This window comes from Lontra canadensis, unplaced genomic scaffold (assembly GCF_010015895.1).
Source record: "Lontra canadensis isolate GAN:19392208 unplaced genomic scaffold, GSC_riverotter_1.0 scaffold35, whole genome shotgun sequence".
In the NCBI taxonomy this organism is placed as follows: domain Eukaryota; kingdom Metazoa; phylum Chordata; class Mammalia; order Carnivora; family Mustelidae; genus Lontra; species Lontra canadensis.
In genome coordinates this window covers 8,972,299-8,999,400 of record NW_022631029.1, presented here as the reverse complement: position 1 = coordinate 8,999,400, position 27,102 = coordinate 8,972,299, and the positions used below count along the sequence as shown (strand labels likewise).

The 27,102-nt window shown below is 55.3% G+C and overlaps 1 protein-coding gene and 1 long non-coding RNA gene across 3 annotated transcripts; one reads left to right on the top strand and one right to left on the bottom strand.

The window, feature by feature from the left end:
- Positions 1–387: 387 nt before the first annotated feature.
- Positions 388–27,102, bottom strand: MAPKAPK3 (MAPK activated protein kinase 3). Of its 2 annotated transcripts, none has more exons than XM_032868161.1 (11): positions 27,006–27,102; positions 26,439–26,714; positions 8,648–8,787; positions 7,571–7,635; positions 7,026–7,105; positions 5,063–5,186; positions 3,790–3,865; positions 3,337–3,461; positions 2,798–2,883; positions 2,447–2,527; positions 388–1,821 (listed from the first exon to the last, which is right to left on the bottom strand). In XM_032868161.1, the coding sequence occupies exons 2-11, from the start codon at positions 26,661–26,663 to the stop codon at positions 1,669–1,671; spliced, it is 1,155 nt and encodes a 384-aa protein (XP_032724052.1). In that variant the 5' UTR covers positions 26,664–26,714; positions 27,006–27,102; the 3' UTR covers positions 388–1,668. The 2 variants fall into 2 exon arrangements, with proteins under 2 accessions (XP_032724052.1, XP_032724051.1); XM_032868160.1 differs by having other exon boundaries at positions 26,976–27,101.
- On the top strand, positions 20,362–25,431 carry LOC116873918. Its single transcript, XR_004383912.1, has 3 exons — positions 20,362–20,512; positions 24,257–24,455; positions 25,398–25,431. It is a non-coding gene; the product is annotated as an uncharacterized LOC116873918 (long non-coding RNA).

Below are 27,102 nucleotides of genomic sequence, written 5' to 3'. Positions count from 1 at the left end.
CCCCCTCCCCTCCCCGACATTCTCGCTGCCAAATGAAATCTGGCAGCTTCTGAAAATAGCTCAGCGCTGCAGCAGTCTCTCTGCCCGCCCTTCAGCAGGCTGGCATGCAGCTGGGGGTGGCCGCTGTGGGCAGGGGCTGGCGCACGCGGGGCCCAGGGGTGGGTGTCACACACATAGGGCACTGGGCCCCCTGTAGCTGGTGGCATGAGGCAGCTGCCATTCCTCTGCTCCTCTGACCTTTCCATTCCCGGTGGGGCCACAGTGGCCCTGGAGCCAGCCTGGCATGCTTACTAGGACCAAAGTGGGGGAGACCACAAGTAGGTGTGACCAGCTGCCCTTGGGCCACTTTTGTCCACTCATGTAGACAGAGAAACCCAGGAACCAGGAGGAAATGCCAAAATGGTGTTTATTACCATCTAGATGTAAAACCCAGCAGTGTTTTCCTATCTGATGTGGGCTAGGGTTTCCCAGCCAGTGAGAGACAGGTCAGGAACCAGGCTGGGTGTCAGGCACTTGTCAGGCCCATTATCAGGTACCAAGAACCCTAACGCTACCCTGGGAAGCATGGGACTGGGTAAGCCCGGACCAGCAAGGAAGGGGTCCTCTCTGTTCCCACTCGGGCTGAAGCCAGGACCCAGGACCAGACCATCAAAGCATCACTCAGCAGCCCTCCATTGCCTCGGGTCTGACCCAGAGTGCAGAAAGAGACCCCTGATTAATGGGGAGCCCCTGGGTCCTGCCCCCAGCCATCCACTCTCACAAAAGTACCCAAGGAGGTAGCCGCTACAGTCAACCAGGACGAGGCAGAGGGCGAACCATCACAGATAAGCTTTCCTGCCTGGGAACCAGTGAGTGGGTAAAGGCAGGAGAACCGTACTGGCTTTCGTCACAGTGACATTTTCCAAAGTAGAAGAGGGTTAAAAATGCCTCCCCCCTCCCCTGAGATGAGAGGCCACTCTTTGGGTAAGGGGTAGTAACAGGATCACTAGGCCCAGGGACTCTGCAGGGAGGGTGCTCCAGGACCCCGGGGGATGGGGCTGCAGCAAGATAAGGCTGGACCACCCAGTGAGACAGGCAGACTGACCCTGCAGCCTCTCTCAGGAGACCAAAAGTAGGAAGCCTGAGAGGGCCGAGCAGTGTGAGGGAGACAAGCCTCCCCAAGGCCACAGAGGCAGACCCTCAGTTGCCCTTTCTCCCTCCCTTGCTCTCAATCAGCATTCACAGACAAGTCTGTCCCTGGTCACCATGGCAACCAATGGCCAGATGCCTTTCCCAAGGTCTGGCCCATCTGCCCAGCTGACAGTGGGGTGTCTCCAAGGGCCGAGGGAAGCCCGCCACCATGGCCACCACTGCCATGGCCTAGAAGTCTAAAGCCATGCCCCAGCGAGCCCAACAGAACCACATATCCCTTGGGCCACTCTGACCACAGCCACTGCCGCTGAAGCAGATGGCTCCCTAACTCCCAGGCTCTGGGCCCCCTCCAAGGAGGTTTGGAGTCGCGGGCCTCTGTCCTGAAGTTCTAAGTGACAAATTAAAACACAGCAAAATGATCCTTTTGTTTAAAAAAAAATGACCCTGGGCCCTCTGTGTCAGGGCCTCAGCACGCTTGGTCTGGGCCCCAGGCTGAGAGGGCGGCTCCTCCTGGGCCCTCATGGGAGGCCCCGTGGGCTACTGGTTGTTGCAGCCCTGTGAGGCCGAGGAGCCCCCTGCCTGCTTCTTCCTCCGCTTGTTGAGCAGCCTGTTGTTAGAGGTCTTCAGGTCCTTGATCTGCACCTGGTCGTAGTCCACTCGCATGGTTGCCAGGGCACTGGTCATCTCCTCCTGGTGACAGATGTCCGCGGAGGTCAGGATGGACTGGCCTCAGGAGCCATCGCCCACCTGCCTCCAGTCCCTTATTCATGTCCACGAGGGCAACAACAGCCTCTGTTGCCTGAGCCATCCCCTTGTGTCACCTAACCCATACTATGGTCCTTTGCAGTAGACACTGAACTTACCCACCAAGGCACAGAGAGTACAGTGACTCCCTGCGACCACACCAGCATAAGGAGGACAGGGACCTGGACCAATGTCACCTGCTAAGAACCACAGGCCCGCAGGCGACACCCTCTCGTGGCACATCCAGGGCACTGAAGCCCAAAGATTGTGCCCAGGGTTCCCTGGGGCTCAAACCAGGCTGACCACCCTCCCAAATGTAGATTGTAAGGGGGTTATGGTCAAAACCCCTTCCTTCACTGAGCACCACCACCAAGTCCCAGTGAGCCAGGAGCACCCCGTGAGTGTGGTAGTGCAGCCCTGTGCTCTGAGTGCCCCAGCTGGATCCCTGGGCAGTCAGTGACACCTCAGGTTCTGGCCCCAGGGAAGGGGCTGATGACCCAGGCTCTCAGGAGCCACCACTCTGGAGTCCCTTTTCCCAAAACCCTGGGAGACTGAGACAGCATCTACCCACCTTGACCTCATCCCAGTGGTCTTTATCCTCCTGCAGCACGCGGGCAGTGTGGAGGGGAGTCTGTGGCACCACCATTGATTGCTGGAAGGAGCCCCAAATCCATGGATCAGAACAGGCACCTGGGGCGGCACTGGTTCGCCGCCCCCACCCCCTCTCTCCTGGTCTCAGATATGGGAAGCAAGGCTCAGGGAGGTGAAGGATCCCCACTGGAGCAGGGGCAAAGCCAGGCTCTCGGCGGGGTCCTCCAGCACATCTGTGGCCTGCCCCAGAGCCCCTGGAGCCATAACCCCCTTGCCCACAGCCCCCCTCCAGCTTGCCATGCTGCCCGCCACAGGACAAGGAGGCACTCACGTTGATCCAGGGATGGTTCATGAACTGTGTGATGGTCAACCTCTCGGTGGGGTCTGTCTTCAGCAGGAGGCGGATCAGCTGCTTGGCTGGGGAAGAGAGGGAGTGGGGCGGTTGCAGAGCTCCTCAGAGCCAGTCGCCCCAGTTCTGCCCAGGCTCCCGAATTCCTAACCCACAGAAAAAGTGAGCTAATAACTGTTTCTTGTTTTAAGTCACCATGAGTTGGGGCAATTCATTAAGCAGTCATAGAGAATGGATACAGGGCAAATTTGTCTGTGGTCCCCAAAGGGAAAATATTAATAAGGGAGAGGAGTCAGAGGAAGTTTTGAGGAGGCAAGTTTTAAGCCCATTTAGCAGATACAGAAACTGAGGCTCAGAAAGTTTGGGTGACTTGTCTAGGGTCACACAGCTGGAATACAGGAGGTGGGATGTCACACACCCAGGATTTGAAAAACAGGCTGCTTTGACACCAACGTGGTATCTCCCAGAATGAAGGTTAATGGGGTCTGGCGGAGGAAGCTGGGGAAGAGAGTTTCACTCACCATCTTCAGAAACCTCCGACCACTCAGGATTGGGGAAGCCGTACTGGCCCAGGCGGATCCTCCTCTTCATCCCTGGGGAGATGGCCTGGCCCGTGTTGGAGTAGAAAGGCGGGAAGCCACATAGGCTGGGAGAGAGCGGAGGTCATTCGGCACAGGTATGAGGGCAGCAGCGGAGTGAACCCATTCTCCTCCCCGAATCCCTGACTGGGAAGACAGGCAACCACCGAGGTAGTCACCTTGGCCAGAAGACCAGCCCTCTGGACTCTGGGCTCCTCCTAGGACTGCCATCTGCCCTTGGCAAGGAGAGACCTTGAGGCCACCTGAAGGAGGGGTGTCCCCTGACCAGAGGGGAAGGGCAGCCTGCGTGAAGAATGACCCACTCAAGCCCCTCACAAGGATTGGGGGAGGGGGCAGAAGTGGTACTGAGGGTCCCAGGGGATGGGTGGTACTCACAGGATGTACATGATGACGCCCAAGGACCACATGTCACACGACTTGTCATACTTCTCTGGACCCAAGACCTCCGGAGCTACCAGGGCAGAGGGCACAAGAGGGCGCTCAGCACCAAGGGTATTGGAGCCCAGACAGGAGCCTGAAGCCTGAGCAAGGTGGGGAGCAGGTGCCTGGGTTTGGGGGTGGGGCAAAGCAGACTGGTGTCTGGCACCTTCTGGGAAGGCAGCATGTGTGTGAAGTTGGGGGAGGAAAAAGAGCTCACAAAAAAAATAAACCCGCTTTTAGGCTGGGCTATAACGAATGATAGCCTCCTAGCTTCTTTGGGTCGATATTGGCCTTGGTGAGTGAGGAAACGGAGAGAGGGCCAATCTGGGATTAGGTGAGATCCTGCCACAGGCAAGAGGGCCTCTGCTCCCCATCGGCCCTGTGTCCCTTGTCTCCCTGAATGTACAGCCTAGGCGACAGGCAAGGACAGGACAGGGGCAAGGCTCCGGTTTTTACTTCCAACGTAGCTACCATCCCATAGGGCCTTGTTCTTCCCCCGCATGCAATGAGATGGGTAGGCCAGGAGATTTCTAAGCCAAAATACTGCAAAACACGTGCTGGCCAACAGGATACCATTTCAGCTGTCTTGGGGCTCCCCACTCCTTAAGTAGCTCTCTTAGAAGGCACCCCATGAAGGGAAAGAGCCCTCTGTAACGGGAGTCATCCCCTCTCTCGGGTAAGGAGCACCTTCAGCAGGGGCTTTTCTAGATCTGGGCTGCCCACTCACAAGGGAGCAGGGAGCTTCTCCAAGGAAGCCTGAGTAGGTAACACCCCCAAGTCCAATCCTTGCCAATCCTAAGGGACCCTTTCCCTTGAGACAAGGGGCTGGTGCCTTGTATCCTTCCAATGCAATCGGAAAGTCCTGCCTACTTTCTGAATATGAATCCCAGAAAGATAAAAACTGGAGAAAAACAACCACGGTTGGGCTCCGTCCCAAGCTGATGGCAGCCTTTTATCACGTATATATTTAGAGTTACTGTGATGTCATTCAGCTCACAGGCCACAGCAAGAATTTTCCTGGATCTATTTTCAAAAGCAGAAGCTGAAGTTTGGGAGAATATTTTTGCAGCCTCCGGCCCCCCACGTCACCGCCTCCACGAAGACAGGATCCTTCCCTCCTTCCTTACTCGGCTTTAACCCTTTGGCTTCTGCAACTCCCAAGGCTGCCCCACTCCACAGCAGGGTCCGGTAACGACAGGAACGTACAAACCACATCCCAAGGACTCACCCACGTAATAGGGAGTATAGCAGGGTGTCTGGAGGGCATTTTGGGTGGTCTCTTTGGCAAAGCCAAAGTCGGTGAGCTTGAGTACTGCATCTTTCTCCTTGGACGTGTAGAGCAGGTTTTCGGGCTGGGCCAGGAAGATAAAGCATGGGTCTGGAGTTAGGCGCCAGGTGGGGGTAGGGACCCTAGAGGAACTCCAGGCAGACTTCCTTCACCTCAATCAATTCAGGAGGATCCAGCTCTATCTCATGAAAAAGACCTGGGCCTTGGTCTCCAACAGTATGGGTCAAATATGGAAAAGACCAAGGTGACGGGGAGGTGTTTCCTCCTTTCGCAGATGGGGAACAGAAACAAGTGTTCAGCCAAAGCTGTGAAGAGCCAAGGGCCACAGACAGCCCAGGGGTAGGAACTTTGGAGCCTGAGTTGGTAATGCTTCCGTGACGTACCAAAATGAGGGTTCCGAGGCAAGGTAGGCTCTTATGTCCCCAAGCACTCGTCTGGTACCCAATCTAGAACAAGCCAGCAGGGCAGCCTGCCTGAGGCTCTCGGGGAGAAGGCCTCCGCCCCAGGCCCCAGGAGCTGCACAGGGGCAGTTCTTCCTGGCTGCAGAGCACAGAGAGGCCTGAGGTAAGAGGGTAGTGAGGAGGCAGCCCTAAAGCTGGTTCTTAATGAATGGGTAGGACCTAGGGCCATGGAGGAAAGGAGGGGACCCTCAAGCAGAGCTGGGGTAGAAGGACAGGGTGTTAGATGGAGTTCCAGTTTGGAGCCAATGAAAGCCCTTTCTCTGGTTCTATTTGAGATGCTCTGACCTTGGATTGGGATGAAAACAGGAAAGCACGTTTATTCTCCACAAGGGAGTCACCTCAACAGAAGAATGTTCGCTCCTTGGGAAAAAAAGGAAGCCAGGGCCAAAATAAAGTAAAGGTTCAGAAGGTGAGTCTGTCATGGCTCCACGCATATCCAGAATCAAAGGATAAGTGGGCTGGCAGTACTCAGCCAGAAGAGGAACCTGATACTGCCGCTGGTCCCCGAGCTCCTCTTGGCCCAGTCTCAGGATGAAACAGGCCTCAGGGCAATGCTCTAGGCCTGGGGCAGAGGGCTCAGGACATGCAGGGCTCAGGACTCTGCTCTGACAGTGGCTGGCACATGTCTGCGTATGCATGTGGGGCTCTCATGGTTTTCATTTTGCCCATCTGATCCTGATGACCTCAAGGACCCAGTCCTCCCTGGACAGGACATTTGGAGAACTGAGCCTCCAGAACATGTCTGAAGCCCATCCACTGAAAGGGCAGGCAGGCCCAGGAACTGGGACTACCTCCACTTGTTCCTCCTTGCCTCCCAGCTAATGGCTTCTTTCCCTTCAAATGCTGGCATTGGGGGCCCCTGGGTGGCTTAGTCAGTTCAGCATCTGACTCTCAGTTTCATCTCAGGTGGTGATCTTGGGCGCCTGGGCTGGCCCTACACTCAGCAGGGAGCTGGCTTCAAGGATTTCTCCCTCTGCCCCCTCCCCTCACTCTCCCTCTCAAATAAACAAATCTTTAAAATAAAAAAATCCTTGCTGAAAGAATGAATGAATGAACACCAGTGTGGCACCTGCACCAACTTAGGCAAGATAACAATCTCTTTGAGACTTGTTTTCCTCATCTGTAAAATGGGTAACCGATCCCACAGGGTTATGAGCGGATTAAACAAGATGTTTGTCAGGGTCTACTGGCTTGAGGTAGGCACTCAGTTATCCTAAAGCCTATTGGGATTACACAGTGTTTGAACGCTACAAGGAGACCCATCTGGCTAGAGCAGGATGAGTATGCTGGAACCATGGAAGAAGTGGCTGAGGAGAGCAGTCTGGGCTCCGGGGCAGAGGCCTTGAATGACGATCAAGGAAACGAGCTTCCATCTGGGTGGGTGCTGGGAGTCATTGAGGGTTGTGCATTCCCTTCTCTGGTCCCCCAACTAAGAGCCTCACCTTGACATCTCGGTGGGCAATGTTCTGGCTATGCAAGAACTGGATGGCGGTGCCGATATCCCGCATGATCTCTGCAGCTTCTGCAGACACAGAGGAGGGGCGGTGGTACGAGGCAAAGGTCGGGCACCTGGGGCTTCCACCCATGTGGCTTCCGACCATGTCCCCGGAACAACACAAGATGGTGATAGCAGTCCAGCTACCCAGGACACCCATCCTCTACACCCACCCCAGTCATCCTAATTCCCTCTGGGGATGCCCCAACCCACCTGGACCTCTTTCCTCAGGCCTGGGCCACCTCTTCCCAGCTCAGGTGCTGGTTGACACCTAGAGGCTTTGAAGCCTCCATCCCAAGGCCATGGACAATTCATCTCTGACGATGTGTTACAAACTCATAGAACTTCTTGGACACTCTGTCCCACCCTCTCTTGTTTCGCAGGGGAGACTGAAGCATAGAGAGGAGCAGGGCCTTGCCCAGCATTGCACAGCAATTCTGTGCAGCCCATCTCTGTCCAAATGCTCCCCATTGTCCTGCTGCATGCACATACCTCTCTCAGTGAAGGCCTGGTCGCCACGCTCCTGAATCCGACTGAAGAGCTCACCACCTTCCATGCTAGAAGAGAAAGTGACTAGAAGCAGGGCCCCCTGAATCAGGTGTCAGCCTACCGCTGCCCTGAGCTTGGGCTCAGGGGTTCACAGGCCCAGAGTTTGGGCCTGCCTCCACCTGGCTGAGCCTAGAGCAGCCCAACCCTTGCCCAAGTCTCAGTTCCCTCAAAGAAGGGAGGAAATGTCAATCATCATCATTATCACTGCTTTCTGAACACCTACAGTGCTCTGTGACCCCGGCCTGGTCCATTTACCTCTCTGTGCCTCCACTTCCTCTTTTGTAAAATGGGATTTATGGCACCAAAGTCACAGAGTTATTTATGCAAACCGAGTAAGCAGGATGTGTGGAGCACTGAGAATGGAGTTGGGTACAGGGCGAGTACCACGTTAAAATCTTCCTCCACATTTCACATGGCAGTTACAGAAACTCAGAGAGGTTAAGAGCTACCCCAAATCACACAGCAAGTGGGTGGTAGAGCCAGGATCTGAACCCCAAATCTGACTCGAGAGTTGCTAACCTGTAGGATGAGGGGGCACTTAAAGGTAGATGGGGAGGAGCTCACAAGACCCAGCGTCCGAGGAAGGCTAGGGCTGAGCCACAGTGCTGTTGGGAGAAGCCCGAGGTAGAAGAGGCCACTGGCTCCTGGATTACCCTGTGGTCTCCTGGGACCATGGGAGCCCAAACCCAGGTAGGAAGGAGAAAGCAGAGGTGACTGTGTGTGTCCTGCTCCTCCCACATCCCCCGTACCCACACATTCAGGCTTCCAGTTGCCTTCTCTGACTACTCTTCCTGCCCCTCCTCACAGAGTGAGATCACACCCATGGAGGCCATATTGGAGCCCCCGTAGTTCCCTTCCCACCCTGGTGGGAACAGCCTGCACCCACCCTTCCGTTACTCCTCAGGGGCTGGGGTGCCTCCAGGGGCTGCTATCTTAAGAGCAGAGAGGGGCCATAGAAGAATGAAGCCCAGGGGCCATGGGAGTACCGACGAGGCACTGAAGCAGGACGGGCCATCGTACCACTCCATGACGATGAGGAGACAACGCTTGCTGTGATGCAAGTTCTCGTACACGTCCAGGATCTGCACGATGTGAGGGCCGCCAGAGGCCTGCCAGTGGTGGTCCACCTCCTGCCGGGCCTTGGGGCTGTCATACAGGAGCTGAGGGCAGGTAGGCACAGAAAGTGTCAGGCACATAGTCCACCTCCCCAGAAGCCACCCAGAGAGTGCCACTGCCCTCACTTTGCAGACTAGAATAGAGAAGCTCAGAGAGGCCTGTGACCTGCCCATGGTCACCCAGTTTATGAAGGGCAGAATGAGGATTCAAATCCAGATCTCCATGAGTTGTGGTCCAATGACCACAAGAAGGCCCCGGGAGGTGGCCGACAGTTTGGAAAGGCTCAGAGTCCACTGAGAGGAGCCCTGCCTCTCTTCGTGGGGACTGCAAGCCAAGCGAGCGGCAGTTGATGGGTTTTGTAGACTCACACATCAGATGTGAGACCCCAGGCCAGGGGCCACACATCCCCGGAACTGCCTTTTTCCAAGGGGATGGCAGAGTTGTAGACCCAAAGGTAGAGTCCAAGGGCAGGAGGGACCCTAGCTGAAGGAAGGGTCAGCCTGGTCTGGTGAGGCCTGGGTTTGGGACTGAATCCCTCCAGTGACTCAGTGTGACCTCAGGCAAACATTCCTAGCTCGAAGCCTCAGCCCACAACTCTGTAAAATGGAGTCATAACGGAGTCATCCCCAGAGGATGCATCACGGCAAGGCCCGTGGTGGGTGGCAGACAACAGGATCCCTGCTCAGGTTAACTCAGCCCTAGGCTACGGCTGCCAGTCAGAAGGTCAGTCACCAGAAGTGGGCAAGGCCTTGGAGTGGTCCTGTTTGGAGGAGGTGTGGGGGAGGAGAAGTCAGCCTGCAGGGTGAGGTGATCCACAAGGCGGAGAGCCCGACCAGCCATCCTTGCACACGGCTGCTCACCTGAGACCCTGCCCTGTTCATTTCCAAGTTGCTCAGTGGCCGTCTCTGGCCTTGGTCTCCTCCTCTGTGGGATGGTTTTCCCTCTACCAGGGCCCTGGGTGGGGCAGACTCTGGGATCAAGCTCCCTAGGCAAAGGCAGACTGAGGCACAGAGGAAGGCAGAAGTTTCTCGAATCTGCTGCTCTGTGGCTATTCCTCCATCTCTAGAGCTGCTCACCTTGACCCTAGCCTGGGGGTGCAAGAACGTAGGCAAGTCCCTCCACCAGTTTTGGGGTCCTTGCTCCATCAAGCATTTCAGGATGGGGGTGTGCATAGAGGCTGCTGTGGACAGACTCCCCGCCTGGAAACCATGAGTCCCTTGCTCACGCTGCCTCTGCCTCCCGGAACATCCTCAGCTCCGTGCCCACACACCTCCCGAGCTCCAGCTTCTTGCTCACGGTGCTGGGGGCGGGGGCTCGGTCACCCCCACTCACCATGTCAGCTCAGCCCCACTGTGTTGAGGTGGCTCCAGCCAGGGGTAGCCCATTCTCTAGCCACAGGACCCAAGATGCGCCATCCTCCCTACCCCCACTCTGTCTCCTCTGCACTCTTTCCTGTGTGGCCTCCCTGCCCCCAGCCTTCTCCTCCCCAGGCTGGCCTGACTTGACAGTGTCCTGTAGGGGTGTCCAGGCTGGCTCCTGGACCCCCTCCTCACTCTGCCCTGCTCCTGGTGTCTCACCCCTATTCGGAGGTCCTCTTTCTCCTCTGGTAAAATCCCAAGCACACAGCTGGAAACCTCCCAGTGGGGTCCCCAGCCCCACCTATTCCTGCCCCCACCCTTTAAATCCCCACGCCCGTTTCTCCAAATAACAGCCACCTTCTCCCCTGGCATTCAGGCCTGCCTCCCTCTCATTGCCTGCTACCTTGGCTCCCAACCCTTTCCATTCTGGTCAGAAGGACGTACTTGCTGACCCAAACAGTCCTCACTCTGCCTGTGCCACATACACCCTTGCCCTTCTCCTTCTCCATCAGGTCAACTCCCTCTTTTTGAGGAACCTTCTGGGCTCAGTTCAGATGTCAACTCCTCTGGAAAGACCTCCCAGCACCTTCCCCTAGGGTTTTTGCCTCTCTAACTCCCCCCCAGGCTGAAAGCAGCTTTAGGGCAATTCAAGGAGGGCTGGCCTGCTCCTGAACAAAGGGTGGGAGGATGGGCACGGTGCTAGAAGGAAGGTGTGGGAGGGAGAGGAGGAGGGGAGGGGACGGCCAAAGAGGGGCCCACAGGGCTCAGGGCCTAGGCCTGCACCCTGTGCTTTGCTGGGGTGGAGGAGCAGGGGGAGGCGCCCCAAGCTGGAGCCTCGGACTGCCTCCCACCCCACTCAGTCCATATTTAGGAACCCATTTCCCACACGGATTAAAATAGGCCTTTTCTGAGTGTCAAGGGCTTGAGAACAGGCCTAGGGGTGGGGAGAAGGCTGCCCCCAGAAAACACAGTAAATGCCCCCACCGGCCTCTCTGCAGGGGAGATCACGGACGCCAGAGCCCAGGACCCGGCCCACCCAGGCCCAGCTGCCAAGGAAACTCCTGGGCTGTCACTCTTGATCCCTCAGCTTGGCCCTGAGTATGGCCCCAAACTTCCTTGAGCCTCAGTTTCCTCCTCTGCCTTCCCCATAGCCAGGGCCTTCTCCTCTTCCAGGAGTCCCCCCAACATCGCCTCCTCTCAGAAGCCCTCCCTGACCACCCTGCCAAAAGAGGACCACAAGGATCCCTCGGTCTCCCTTCACCTTTTCTTCTTATAAATATGTATGTGTTGTTCATTGAGGTACACTCCACACACAGTAAAATGCACAGGTCTCAAGAGTCCAGCTCAGGGAGTTTTGACAGCTGCACCGCCCCCCATGAGCCACAACCCCACCAAGACAGAAACACTTCCAGCTTCCCAGCGAGCTCCCGCGTCATCACCATTTTTACCTCCCTCCTGTGCAGTTCACAACCTACAATTAGCTTGTTCCTTTGATAACTCTTTAAACAAAAACATGCTTATAGATATTGCACTTTTCAATGTGCCTGGCTCTGTTCTGAGCACTTTATAAATATTAGGAGCAAGGGGCTTCATTATTCCTGTTCCTTAGCGGAGTAATGGAGGCACAATGAGGGGAAGTAACTGGTGCCAGACCACACGTCTGGTTCTCCAGCCAGGCCGGCACCAGGCTGCCTCCCTTAGCAGACTGTGGGCCCATAAGGGCACGGCCAGCCTGCCTGGTCATCCCTGGGTCACGGTAATGGGGTTCAGGGCCTGACACAGAGCACCGGCTCATGTAATGGTTCATGTTCATTTACAGAACAAATCTATGAAGTGGGGTTAAGAGGAAGAAACCCTCACAACCCATCATGAGGACAGAATAAGATTAAACTGAGGAAGACCCAGGAAGTTTCAACAATGAGAGACATGACAACCTAGCCAAATTTGCTCCCCACTGTGCCTTACCCACCCTCCCTGGTAAACCAGACTTTACCTCCTCTTCCAAAGAGCCCATCCTGACTGCTCCGGCCACAAGGCCATTGCTATAAATGGCAATTTGTTGGCTTCATTCTTGTAAGGATGTGAGTCCACACAACCCTTCATAAAAGATGTCCCCAAGCAAGAGCCTCATTTTCGCAGGCATGGAAATGAGCACAGGGCTAGGAGATAGGAGGCTCTGGTTCTACTCTGACTCTCAGCATGAACTTTGGTGGTTCCTTTGCCTCTCTGGGCCTCTGTTTCCCTAAAGTTGAGTTACAGCGCTTGGGCTAGACTGAGAAAAAGGAAACCTCTGGTCAGGGGCTCCTTGCAAAGCAACTACAGTAGACCCCCTCCCCCACCACCGCCCCCAGGGAGCAGCCCCTGAGGCTCCATGGACCCATGTCTAAAGGCCTGAACTCAATGGGGGCCATCTGGTCCCCAATCACAGTGGGGAAGAAAAGAAGATGGCGTAGGCTTCTGACCAGCCAGTTTGGCAGACCCCAGGCTTACCTCACTCCCACCCTATATCCCCTGGGCCCCCCAAGGGTCCATCAAAGCTGTGGGTCTGTGATGGCTCCTGGGCAACTCCCCCAAGCTCCCAGCAGGCACCCACACACCCATGAGGCAGAATCCTGGCTTTCTCCTAAGGGTGGGGCTCCTGGCCATACTTGAGGTGTGGGCCACTGAAGTTAGATGAGCATCAGATCTGAGATGACATTTCCTTGAACAAATGACACTGCTCTAGCCTCAGGCTTTGACGAAGTGGTTTCGACCTCTCCCTTCTCCCTACTCTCCTTTGCCAAATTCTCCAAGCTGCCCCCAGAGACAACAGCCAAACAGCCGAGACCCCTGCCAACCCCACCAGACATAGGACCCCAGCGAAGGTTGAGGTGGAGAGAAATTGTACCCCCCCACACACCCAGCAGCCTCAGGTGGAATGGGAGCCTCAGGACTAGCCAGGCCCCCTCCTCACCCGCCCCCATGCTGCATCCTGTCCCAGACAAGGACAGGCTTCCCATGTGGGTGGAGGAGCTCCCGAGTTCAGGAGCTGGGAAGCGAGAGCAACATTGGACTGGAAAACAATTTGCAGTTTACAAAACACACTCTCCCCTTATCTCATGGGAATGCTGGTGCCGCCCTGTGAGGCGAGCAGGGTGCGGCTGGCAACCCCAATTTACAGACTGAGAAAAGAGAGGTTCAGGAGGATGAAGTCACTGCCCGGGGGCCACCAGCCTGGAGTGTGGCAAGGCTGAACAGGGAGGAGAAGGGACTTTTGAGAGAGTGTCCAGACAACCCCTCCCTGAGGGGAAATGAGAGGAGGGGGAGGCACCAACCAAAACTACTGCTTATAGGCCTTGGGAAGCTTGTTCTGAAATGAATGTGTGCATGGGTGCCGGTGCACAGGGGTGGGGGGTTGCACGGGAACATGGATACAGGCATGTATAGGGGTGTGTCCCTGGGGGGCACATGCGTATAGGGAGCATGGGGTAGGGGACGTGCATGAAAGTAGGGCCGTGGGCATGTGTGTCTCCAGGCCCTGCAATAGTGACTCTGAACGCCCGGAGAGTGGAACCCATCCACCTGTCCATTTATTCATCCAATATTTTCTCTCCCTCTCTCTCTCTCTTTCTCTCTCTGAAGTGCCCACCAGAGTACTGGGCACGGAGAGGCACCCAAGAAAGACTGGGGTTCTTGCTGCCACTACTCACTCTGTGACCACCTTGGCCAAGTCCAGACCCCTCGATTCAGACCTCCTCTCCCATTGGGGCCCTGTCTTCCACATCACCTCACATGGCCCAGAGCTGTGAAAGTACTCTGTCTGCTCTCCTAGGGCATCAGATGGAACTGGGATGTCTGTAGCAGCTCTGTGAGGACACAACTTTAGGACAAGCCCCCAACACCCTACTTCAGTCCCATAAAAGCCTACCTACCCAGGCCCTTATACTCACCCACATATCTAGTGTCCACATCTAGCTAACCTCAGGGCCAGGCTCTTCTCAAGTAAAAAGTGTTCAGTCTCTCCATCTGTCTCACACACAGGAGCCCCCAGGCTGCCATCCTGGACAGGCAGCCTCCCCTCACCCAACCTCCACACTCCCAGCCAATTAACCCACAGCCAGGGCTAAGCTGCTCCGTGGCCTCTGTGGGAACACCCACTCCTTCGGGGGAAGAGAGCTGGCTTGCAATCTCTCCTGCCAGTGAGGCACTAACAAATTAAGAAATACTAACTCTGGATTTCATGACAACCCACAGCCTGAGAGACATCATCCTTACAGCAGAGAGAACCTCCTGGAGACCAGACATCCGGATGCTCTCGCTGCCCAGTGTGCCACTCTAAGTCCCATTATTTCCACTGCTCTACTCATTGGACAACAGGAGTTCAGGCATTTTATAATCCAAAAGCATGACTAAAACAAGAAATGTCCAATTCTCTTTAGAATACAGAGAAAAAGGGCGCCTGGGTGGCTCAGTGGGTTAAGCCTCTGCCTTTGGCTCAGGTCATGATCTCAGGGTCCTGGGATCGAGTTCCACATCAGGTTCTCTGCTCAGCAGAGAGCCTGCTTCCCTCTCTCTCTCTCTGCCTGCCTCTCTACCTACTTGTGATCTCTCTCTCTGTCAAATAAACAAATAAAGTCTTTAAAAAAAAATAGAATACAGAGAAAAATAAAGCATACCAGAAACCCGTGTAAACTTGTAACTAATAACTGAGGACATCTTTTGATTCCGAGCTTCCTGAGAGTCTTGGCAAAGAAGGAAACCAGATAGACTCTGCTGCTTTTATCATTCCACGAAGAGAAGCACAGACATTCATTGAACTTTTTCCACAACGAAATTCTTTTTTTTTTTTTAAGATTTTATTTATTTATTTATTTGAGAGGAAGAGTGAGTGAGAGAGAGAACACAAGCAGGGGGAGCGGTGGAGGGACAGGAAGTAGCAGGCTCCCCACTGAGCAAGGAGGCAGATGCAGGACTTGATCCCAGCACCCTGAGATCATGACCTGAGCTGAAGGCAAACACTTAAACAACTAAGCCACCCAGGTGCCCCTCAAGACCAAATTATTAAAGAGATTTAGCATCAGACCTTACATGAGGGAAAAGTATAACATTCTGACAGTGTCTTCAATAATAATTTTGCAAGATACAGAAAGATTCACATGAACCCATAAATTCCTTCCTAAAGAGTGAGGCCGGCGCATGGCATCGCAGCCTGGCACACCTGCCAGGAGCTGGACAGAACCTCACCAGACCCTCTAATTTCTGGGGATTCCAGCTTTGCTCTGGGCCAGAGTACAGAGACAAAAGAGGCAGAAGGACCGGTATGTCCCCCCACAATACCTCTTCTCCCACTGGGGGGCTCTCATCCCAGACTCGGGCAAAGGCAGACCAGAACACTGAAGAATTGCATTTTTGGGCTATTCACTGCTTCGCAGTCAATGCCAAACACTCGGGCAGCAGAACTGAATGGAATGGTATAGGGAAATACAGGTCTTTGACTCCCATTTTGTTCATTGTGGGGAAACCTCTATTCTCCACAGAGAGAGCTGCTGGGGAAGAAAAAGCACTTTGAACCCACCACACTCCCTCCTTGACGAGAGCGTTCAGCTCCATCATGTCTAAGGTCCCTTCTGACTCCCAGTGTTGATTATTTGGCATTATTTTTCCCATTTGACAAAACCCTGATTTTATGAAAGACACAAACCACCGGAAAAGCTAAATTCATTTTATAGCTAGTTGCTGAGACCATGCCTGCCTTGTGTTGCTGGCACCAGTGACGGCTTCTAACACACTTTACCCTGGCCCCTGAGCATAGGCCGGCCCCCGATTCCCACGTGCTGCTCTGCCCACTCAGAGCAGAGGCCACAGCCTCAGGGATGGGGGGGGGGGCGGGTACAGGTTGAACTCAAGTTCAGGATTCAGGTCTTCTTCTTAGAAAGCCAGAGCCAGGCCCCCCTCCCCAAAGCGCCACCCCACCCCAGGACACCAGTGCTCCTTGGACCGCTGCTGGCAGTGTCAAGTCTAACTTTTTCACCACAGTTTCAAATTAGAGCCTCAGACATGTGCCACTGTTCTCACACAGACTCATTTCCCCGGCTTTCGTAGCTCATTAAAGGAGCTAATGGAACCAATTTCGCAGCTATGGATTAGTTGGCCTCGTGCCAGATCAGACCTCACTTCATTAAGTTCTGGCCGTAGCCTGTCCTCTGGCTCACCCTGTCCATTTGCCTCTCCTCCTCAGAGGCTAAGTTCCAGGGAGGTCAGCTCACGGGACACCACTGACCCCAACCACCCAGGCCCCAGCTGGATGCTCAGGGACCGATAGCAGCAGATCCGTTTTAGCCTCTCCTTCATGGCAGCTGTCCCTCCCCGGTGCTCGGCCAGTGGGGTGCTGGCCCCGGCATTTGACCACAGATGCCACCTCATTCGGTGTTCACCATATCCTGAGAAGAACCAGTGTCATCCTTTTAACTGCGGAGAAACTGTGACTCTCTGAGAATCACTGGTCCCATCTGGAAAATGGGAGCAGGGATAGTATGCAGGTTAAGTGACTTGCCCAAAGTCACACAGCTGGGCGCTGAGAGTCGGGACTTGGCAGACAGCTGCTTTTCTCGCAGAGCAAACAAGACAGGGAAGCCCAGCCAAGGGGGCCCACGAGGAAGAGGAGCCCCCAAAAACCCCCTTCCAGGCCAAGGCCAGAGAACCTGATGGCAGGGGGTAGAGTGTGGGAGGGAGAGTAGGACCGCTGATAGGCTTGGAGCCTCCCTGACCACCTCCCACCACAGTTTTGGGAGAGAGGATGGCGGAGGCTCCGTGCCAGCTGTCTTCACAGTGAGCTCTGTCAACTGCAGATCCAACACATGTGTGGAAATTGTCAAGTCTCAGGAACACAAGACTCCTTCAATTTGCTAAATTTTGGTAGCCTCAGTTTATGTTTCCCACCAGCCACAGATGACCTGGAAACAAAGGAAGAAATGCTGGGTCTGGGGAGGGCTAGAGACGGGTAGGAGAGGGGCAGAATACTTCCAGAAAGAGGGAACTGAGCTGGGCTCCAAGGCAGGGAGGGAGAGGGACAGCTGGAACATAAGTGCTAGTTGGGGCAGGCCCATGGGTCCCAGTGTCCCTGGCCAGAGACCATGTACTATGAATGACCAGCTGTGGGCACAGGACTCCAGGTCAGACAGACCTGGACTTCCCTCTTCCACTTGCCTCTAACTTTGGGCAGGCCATCAACCTCTCTGAGCCTCACTGGTCCCATCTGGAAAATGGGAGCAGTGACAGTAAGCATGTCCCCAGGTGGCCATGAGGATGGAATGAGAACACAGAGAGAACTCAGATTAGCACCGTGCCAACTATGTACAGAGTGGAAATGGGCCTTGAGGTTCGCTTGGCTCCAGGATTCCCCTGGGTCTGCCCTGAGGTGGCCCCATACTCTTCACCTCCAGAAATGGGGCAATCCAGATGCAGCCTCTGGGACCAAGGGGAGACAGACCCCTTGCAAACCAGCTGGTCGTAGGAAATGGTCTCAAACCCTGCGACGGACAGTACTGGACCTGGCTTTGCGAAAATGGACCAAGAATCAAGAGTCTACAGAGCCTGGTTTGCTGTAAAAGGCCCAGTGAGGAAGGGACAGACCCTCCAGTGTGGTGAGAGGGTGAGATGGCTGATCTCCGGGGAGGGATCCTGGGGTGGGGTGGGTTGGGGGGCCAAGGCTCCCTGGGGACCCAAGCCAGGGAACTAGCTCAGCTCTCAGCTTGGCAGACTAGAAGAGGAGCACAACTCGACTTTCTCAGGCAGCAGCCGCCTTTATCCCCCTCAGCTACCCCAAGCTTCCTTTTGAGCAATAGCCCTTTCTGCAAAGTGTGTGGTGACTCCGGGCCAATCCCTTAACCTCCCTGAGCTCTGGCTCCCCATCTGTGGAAATGGGTGTGCAGTCTCCTCACACAAGGCAATAAGGATGGGAGGACAGGTAGGTCTGGGACTGTCATTATCTACTTCTCAGGAGGGGAAAGAGGCACAGAGAGAGCTACAACATCCTCTCTCTCTCTCAGAAATTACACCCGGAGTAAGTGGCAGCACCAGAACTCCCTTTGCCCGAGGCAGGTACCAGATCCCAGCATTCCACCCAGACCTTCTGAGAGGGCTGTTTGAGGAGAGGCCACTCAGGGGCTTGTAAGGGTCCAGGTTCTATTATCCTCCTTTAAACTTCATAGAGGAAAAAAGCATTTTTCTGTCAAAATCAGCTACATTATCGGTGAAACATTACCCTGGTTCTATTTCTCCTATGACAGTGTAAAAATAGGACATTTTCACCCTAAGACTAGAAAATTTCAGCAAACGCAAGTGTTTTATTCTCATCTCAGAAGCAATGTCCCTTTAATGGTCCCTTCTGGCGAAGAGACCCCTACCTCAGCCACAGTCTGTCCCCCCAAATGACCAGTTGTGCCACAGGGATGCCCACATAGCCAGTGGGGCTACAGAGGGTACTGGCCACCTTCCCTAAGCAGAGGGTGACTAGGGCAAGTGAGGCCATGCCCAGGGGACCCCTGCTGAGGCACCCAGCAGGCCATGCCCCTTGCTGGCGTAGTAATAGGAGAGCCAACACCCTCTAGCTCTGAGAAGAGTGATGGCTAGTCTCTGTCCCCCTGGAGCAGGTGTCACGAGGATAACAAAGGAATAAACGTGTGCGTTGGGGTGCGGAGAGGGGAGACAGACCGGACTATTCCTGGAGACATAGTGCAGAGACCCTAGGAAACCTTCTGACTCCACACCCCCACTCCCCAGACCTGCTCTTTCTGAAGCCAACAGCCAGCATCGTATCTGCTGGCATCTCTCCCATTTCCCTTGGCTCCATCCATGTCCCTGCAGCTCCCCACACAGGCTTGGGTGAGCACAGGCAGCCACGGCCTAACTCAGGCTCCTCCCAGAGGGGCTTCCAACCTCCACAGGCCCCAGCTGCTCTCCCTTTCTTGCTCCTCTTTTGCTCGAGGACTCTGAGGGTTCCAACTCCTGGGAAAACTTCTTGGTCTTGGATTATGCCATGGAGCCATAGCCATGAAGAAGGGGAAGTCCTCCTCTGAAAGACCAGGGTAGTGGCCTGGCCACACGAGGGATGCTCCTGCCACAGGAACAGGCAATGGTGACCCATCCCCATTCTCTCAGTTCTTCCTCAGGTAAAGATGCGCCCTGGTATAGGCTCAGCCTGACAAAAGGCTTTGACTGGGCAATGGAGTACAGTGGAAAGGGGTCTTCCAACCTAAGTCCTAACCCCAGAGCTCCTGTCCATAGCAGCACACAGATCTTGCTGGTGGAGTCTCAAAGCTGATTGTCTCCTTGGTGACACCAGTTACCAGCCAGCTTCGGAGAGGCATCTTGGGGCCCCCTCTAGCCAGTCTCCACACTGCCTGTCTACTTGCACCCCTACTCACCTCTCTGGCAATGCCCACAATCACTGCCCATCAAACAGGTCTTCACAGCTAGAAGGGGGGGCTCGTGTCAAGCAGAGTGCCCAGCCCCTAATCTTACAGATGGGGAGACTGTGGCCTGGTAGAGAGGTCTGGCATCCCAGGGATGGCTGAGAGCCACAACTTGACTGCCACACAGTCCAGACAGGCTTCTCTGAGGCGTAGCTGTGCCTTCCGGAATCTCAGCGTCCTCATCCGTGACCCGGGAGTGATACAACCCATTCTTAGATTTTTCTGTGTCTGGGTTCAGCATGGAGGAAGCACTCAAGGGATAAGTGGGTGCTCTTATCCCCACCCCCACACCCAAGTTCTGCCCCAAGTGCCACTGCCTGCCAGACAGCGTGGAGGCTACCAGCCTGTCCCTCTGCCACACCCTGAGAAGGGGGCTTGTTTGTGTTGGGGAAGCATCTACAGAGCAAGTTGTGGGTCCCTTGTTGGAGGCTGAACCCTCAGGAATGGAGTGATGAGAGTGGCAGGTCCAGGCCCTGGCTCATCACACCCCCCTGAAAATAGCCTTGAGTGTCCCAGGTGACGGGGTCAGGTGCAGAGTGCGGGCTAGAGAGTCAGGTGCTCTGGAGGGTTCGTCCCAGCCAGTGCAAGGAAGCTCACACACAATATTGTCCCCTAGAGCAGAGGGAGGTTGTACCTCATGTTCAAGGCCTCCCAGTCCCTCCACAGGTTCCTCCCACTGGCTCTGACCCCAGCCCCCTTCTTTCCTCAGCCTCAGTCTCAGCCAGAGAAGCCTCGGGAGTCACAGTGCTCCTGATCTCACACTGTTGTCCTGAGCAAGAGTCTCAGACCACTGAGCCATAAAAGGAGACCCAACAGCGGAGGCCGCCACTGAAGCTGACTTCCTACACTCCACAGGGGACTCCTCGGGTTACAAGCTTGGCCCAAATGTTCCTGACTCCACTGCATTGGCTGCCAAGGCTACCGGCGCCTAGTCAAGGCCAGCAGCAGGAGGGGACACTGTGAGTGGCATGCGTAAGCCAGAAGCTCCTCCTTTCTGTCTGACGCCTACCCTACCCTGTCTGGGGAGACTTTCACGGTGACTAGCATGAATCCCCAGCACCTGACTAGCCTCCATATGTCTGCTGTCTGGCCTTGACCTGTGGGCTGCAGAGAAGAGGCCCATTAAGCTTGAAACTCCTAAGACAAAGAGTAACAAGGCCAGAGAGGGGAGGAACTAAGTGACAGCAAGGGAAACAGAGAGGGGAAAGAAGAAATGAGAGCGACCAGGAGCTAAGAAGAATAGAAGCGTCACAAAGAGAAAGCAGCGAGGACAAAAGCCTTAGCCTAAAGGAAAAGGCAATTCTAACACCAAAACTGCAAGAAAACCCAAAATCAATATTCTCAGTGTCTCTGGCCTGTCCAGTGCAGAAAAGGCCTCCTGAGGCTCCTTGTTCCCCCAAACAGCAGCCTCCTCTTATTCTCCTGCTCTAAGCAAAACCCCCATGGTTCCCAGCAACAGGATTTTATTCACAATTATGCAGGGCCTAATCTACTTAGTTCCAAAAGGGTGGGAGGGTAGGGAGGAGTTCAGGACCCAAAATTCTTTTCACACTATTCTTTCTCACCCCACAAGGGGCTGGCTTCCCCAAGTGCCCAAGAGCCCAAGGGAATCCTCAGAAAGGTCAATAACGTGCCACCAAAAAAAAAAAAAAAAAAAAAAAAAAATGCACTCAGACAGCCTCTCATGTGGGAACACAAAAGATCTCGCGTAGACAGGAACAAGGCATAACAGAACCAAAATTCTCCTGGAAGAAACACAGGAGTCCGTGGGAGCCATGTTCTTCTGCCCCGAGAGCAGCAAACCCACACATGTTGCGGGGGGGCACACTCTTACCAAACCTAGGGATGGTCATTGTCTTCAACACTTGCCTGGTGACCATCACCTTTGGACACCCGGCAGCCAGTCACCAGGCTGGAACCAAAAGAGGTGAGTGGACCACAAAGCCAACGCTCCACCTATGGTCCTCTCCCAGGGGTATCCCATGATGATATCCCAAGGAGGCCCTTGGAGAAAAAGATGAGGAATCCAAGTAGGGAAATAGCTTCCCCGAGATGTAACAGACCTCAGCAGAGACATAACAGACCTCTGTTGTCAACAGAAACCAGGCCCTTCACACACGACCTGAACTAAAGCACAGTGCAGGAGACCAAGAAGCCTCTAGAGGACCCTGAACAGCAGTGCTCCAAGAGGGTTCTGGCGACATTAGGAAAGAAAGTGTCGGGAGAAGGAAGGAGGATTTCTGCCTGCTTAGTGAGGGAGGACACCAAAGACAGACAGAGGTCCCTGGGGGTGCAGTATGAACCAGAGTTGAGGGAAAATGAGAGGGGGAGTCGCTGACCTTTTTTCAAGGCCCCGTATAAAGGCCTCTTCTTCCACATAGTCCCTCTATGGCTCCCAGTGTCTTCCGGGGCCTGGTCCCCTACCCCACTGAGATGCACTGCGTCCGACCAGGACCCTCGGCTGGAAGTGGGGAAGCAGAACTCTGCAGCTAGTGCCGAGTGGTCCACACCAGGCATGCTGTCACACACACCCTCCCCTCCTCTGACATCCACATCCTTCTCAGACCAGAGGCCTGGATTAAAGCTGGCAGTCTCTTCCAGGAAGTCTCCCCTGGGTGGCCCAGCCCAGACACGGTTTCCTCTCGCCCACTCACCAACCTCACTTCCTGCCTGTGGCAGTCTGGATGCTGCTAGGCTGGGCTTGTCTGAGACTCACGAGGAACTCGAGAGGAACCACACAACCTCTCTGAGACAGCCCCATAGCCATCATGTCCCTTGTGTGCTGGCCTTTGGGACCATGTGTCCGCTCACGGGCAGAACCTACACAGTGAGGAGAGCTGGGCAGAGAGAGAGATATGAGCAGCGCCACTCGGGCTCCCAGCGGAGCCATGCAGGAGGACGCCAGGACCCATCCAGGGCCCTAGTCTTAGAGACCGTCCCCTGTCCCCATAAACTAGCATAAGGCATGGGGTGACTTAAATACAAAGACTCTGGCATCAGATGCCTAGGGTCCCATCACAGCCCCACCACTCTTCAGCTGTGCATGGTGGGCAAGTCGCTGACCTTACTGAATGTCAGTGACAGTAACCACAAAATGGGAACGACAGGAATTAGGTAAGAGAACACGTACCATGCACTGGGAATGGGGCCTGCCGGAGAGAACAGTCTGGAAAACTGTTGGCCGTCTATGAGAATATCAGAATCCACAGCAGCAAGGCCTGAAGCCTGGAGAGACGGCATCAGCTCCTGGAAAGACTGGGAAGATTCTGGCCCTCCCAGCAGAGGGGATCCCCAGCAGAGGTGCAGGCTCTGAGCACAGCTTCTAAACCTGAGAGCAAGGCCAGCTGGGCAGGTATGAAGCAGCTCAAAACAACCAATCTCTGCACCAAACTCCGCTACTGGCATTCTTTAGGGCTTGATGCCCTTCCTAGGATCTTTGTTTAAACAGCCAATGGCCCACCCCTGACAGTTCAGCAGGTTCCAGCAGCATGGAAGCCCACGAGCTCCCCCAATTCTTTCCTTCCAGAAGAGGGACGGCCCAGGAAGGAGGCTGGGTACACTGAAATCCCTCCTGGGGGGACTCCAGCAGACAGGGAGGGCTGGCAGGGCTGCCCACCCTACCACACGCTTCCCAAGTTGTTGACTCGGTAACAGATGGCCCTGCCCAGGCTGATCTGACCAGTCTGGAGATGGCAGGTGAGGGGGTGGCAGCTGCCAAATGAGAAAGTACCTGGCCTGCCTGGCAGCCCCACCCAGCCTCCACTCTGGCTCACCAGGGCCAGCTTTGGCAGGCAGGCCGCACCCATGGAGCCCTGGGGCAGCTCCCCAGCCTGGGCTCCAGCACCCCACCACTCCACTCCATCTGATGAAGAAAAGAAGAGGAAGGCACGGGGAGCCTCAGGGGTCTCCGACATACTCCAGTGGTCAGAGAGGAGGGCCCCGAGCCCCAGAGTCCAGAGAGCAGGGGCGGGAAAGAAGACTCCACTTTCCCCACGTGCAGAGCCCTCTCTGTCCTCTCAGAACCTCTTATTGTTTTTTAATTTATTTTATTTATTTATTTACTTATTATTTAATTTTTTTATTGTTTATTTATCTAAGTGCCACAGTCACTCCTGCCTGCTGTATGGGAGAGGACCCCAAGTGGGCTGGGCAGGAAGTCAGGAGGGGAGGAAACCTGGCCTCTGCTACAGTCTGTCATCCCAGTCAAGCCACATGGTTTCCGACCACTGACTCCAAGTCACAGTTTTCATACACATGATAAGGACTGAGGGATTGTGTCTCAGATGTGGTGGGGTGACTAATGGGGGACAGATATGTAGGGCTGTAGCCAGCTAGGAGTGAAACTGAGGGGTACCAGCTCATCAGTCAGGCCTAGGAGGGGGCACAAGATGTCAGTAGGAAGCAGCCTCCTGCCCCCATTCCTGGCAGGCAGTCCCCTCTAGGTCCTGCCAAGAGGTCAGCAGCAAGTGCTGAGGGTGGAACGGAGGGTGGGATGACCGTACCAGCAGCAGAAGCTGGCCTTGGGAGGGAGCCACTGAGTGGGAGCAAGGCCAAGATGGACCACAACAGTGGAAGGGGCTGAGGGGAAGAGGCCCAGCACCCTGGGGAGGAGCCCCAGCACCCCGGGGAGGAGCCTTCCCTCCAGGGCCCCTGGAGAACAGTAACTGCTATGGGGACACTGACCACAACTCTTCCTGTTTTAGGCGTGCCTGCTACATTCCGGACTTTGGGCTAAGCACTCTGCCATCTTGAGCAACAGGGCCAAGAGGACCTGCACTTGTCCTGTCCTGTACCACCTAGGCCTGTATCACCCAGAAGGGCAGAGATGGCAGGGGGCAGAAGCTAAGCAGAAAAATGCCACGCTCCTCCTCCTTGAGGCTGAAGCCATCACTCACAGGACAGGTACAATGTTTCAGAAGCGGCGTTAGTGCCATCTTGGAAGATGGTAAAGACCTGCCAGATGGCAGAAACTTCCAAATTCGCTCACTAGAGGGGGACTGGGGGCAAGTCAAGGAAGATATTGGAGTGGGAGCCACATCTAATCCATGTCCTCCTAGAGGCCAGCTCCTGAAGGTCCCAAGGCAGTAGCCCCAGCCACACTCACCCATCAAGCCTAAAGGGGTATAGCAGGGGGATTTGTTCTAGGCCTGCCCTATTCCCAGTCTAGAACAGAGAAAGCACTGAGGTCCTAGATTCAAGAGGAGGTGTTTTAGAAACCGTTGCAGTCAGAAGTGTCCCCAAGTCACTTGTCAGACACAGCACCCATGGAGAAGGGCCTAGACCCAGCCCTGCTTAAAGCTGGTACTGTCTGGGTCCCAGATCTCTGGCCTCTCACTCCATCCCTGCCTGGCTCACAGCATCTGGAACACCACAGGGGCCGATCAGAGCTCAGGCCTGGCTCACAAGGCCAAAGCCTTGGTAGTAAGAAGAGGTTCTCTGGCTTCAGTCGGCCCGTTGTCTATCCACCCAGACTGCCCCTGACCCACAGAGGTGAGAGTGGAGAGATGGTGCTGAGGGAAAGGGTAGAGATTCACCCCCCGAGAAGAGCCAGTTTTCCTCCGGAGGACTCAGAGTTAGTAGGGTTAGTAGGTAAACAAGTTGTATCTGAGACTCAGCCTCACCAGCCCAGCCCTGAGCCTCCTCCAGACCCATCCCATCAGCCCTAGTGCCCCTAGGAAAGACAAAGGGAGTTCGACCCAGGTCCCTGCTCAGATGCTTGCAGACACTATGACCTAAATAAGTCCTGTAACCTCTCCAGGCCTGTACCAGGCCCAGTACCAGTTACTCTACAGGCATCGTCTCCTCCCAAGTTCACATCAACTCCTTATCTTTTCCCCTGAACAGAGCCAGAAACCTGATTTCCAGAGTCCAGGACCTAGTGCAAGGTCACAGAGCTGGCAAATGCAGGCCAGAGATTAGAGCCACATCCGCAGAACCCTGCACTCAGGCTCATAATTGCTATGTCTGTAAAAGGAGAAGATCCTTTGCTGTGTTCTAATACAGGAGCCACTTTCTTTGCCACGATCTACCCGTCCAGGTGGCCGCTGGCACAAATTACAGTTGAGTCAGGTTCCCAGTGACCACAGATTCAGAGCATTCTCGGTAGGGGGTAGGTCCTCAGCCCAGAAATAAATGACTTAAGCCAGAACTATGTGGCTACATCAGCCACCCCCAGAACTCCCTGGATTCCCCTTGTATCAGAGAGTTCTTGGCCTCCAGGGAGCCTATGGTGTGACACAGATAGATGGCTGGCCCGCCCTCTGCCCAGGAACCAGGGTGAGTCAGGCTTGGAGCAGGACCTACCCTTTTCAAAATAGGGCCGGTGACTCAGCTGGAGCCCATCAGCAACCTCTTGCTCACAGGTGTGATGGGCTCTATCCCTGCCCACCAGAGAGCCCTGGGAGGCTCCCACCCATCACTCCAGCGGGGGCAGACAGGGGCCACAAGAGAAAGCAGCCCCACCCCAAGCCTCGGTGGGAACTCAGCCTTAGGCAGAAGGAAACTCAGTTCCATTCCAGTCAGAAGAGCTTCTCATGAAAAAAAGAAGAGCTTCTCATAGAAGGAACAACCAAGCTGAGTGAGGGCTTCCCGCCTTTGGCCAGAACACATAGGCCCAGCCATAACCCCAGAGTCAGGAACCACTCCTTCCCTGTTTCCGGGTCCAACAGACTCTACCCCTACTGACTCCACCCCTTGCTTTCTGAGACACCCCGAGCTTAACTAGGCTAAGCCTTGTTTTCCCTGTCTGTAAAGCAAGTAGGACCAGGAGGCTGACTTCACAGGGGAATGTGAGAATGAAAGGAGAGACTGATCATACGGTGCACCCACAAGCGGCTGCTGTTGGGCCTCCCAGGTCGCCCACGGAGCAGTGAGGGGGTCACTGACCTTCAGGGCACACTTCTGCCCAGTGCGCCTGTGGAAGCACTCCAGCACCTTGCCGTTCACACCCAGGCCCAGCACCTGCTTGGACAACTGGTAGTCATCGGTCACCGCATACTTCTTGGGCTCCCGCCGCCCCCCGACGGCAGGAGCGCCAGCCGAGCCAGGTCCGCAGGGTGCACCTTGCGGGGGCATAGGACCCCTCAGCTCCTCTGCTGTCTCGCCATCCATGGCCCCGGGGGGCGCTCAGAGGCGACCCCAGCCTGGCGCGTCCAGGGCCACCTGGGGGAGAAGGGAAGAATGAGTTCCGCTTAGACTCCTCCAGTACACCCCAGCCAGAGCCCCCGATCCTGGCTGGGCTGCCGGCAGCAGACAGCGGGAAGCGAACTGTCCGAGAGTACGGACTCGAGGCAGTGGGCGGTGGTCGCGCAACCAGGCACTAGCGAGTCCCGCCCGACACCTGTCAAGAGGGGAAGGGTCTGGGAGCCAAGTGGCCGCGAGGTTCTGGGAACGGAAGTTGGAGGGAGCCCTACGAGGGCGTACCTGGCGAGGCCGTCCCTGACAGCAGAGTACCTGGCTGGCGCCGGCGAGGGACAGGGACCCCAGTCCCGGGAACCCGCGGCCGCGAGCTCCTAGAGCCGAGTCCCGCCAGGGACCGCCCACGTGACCG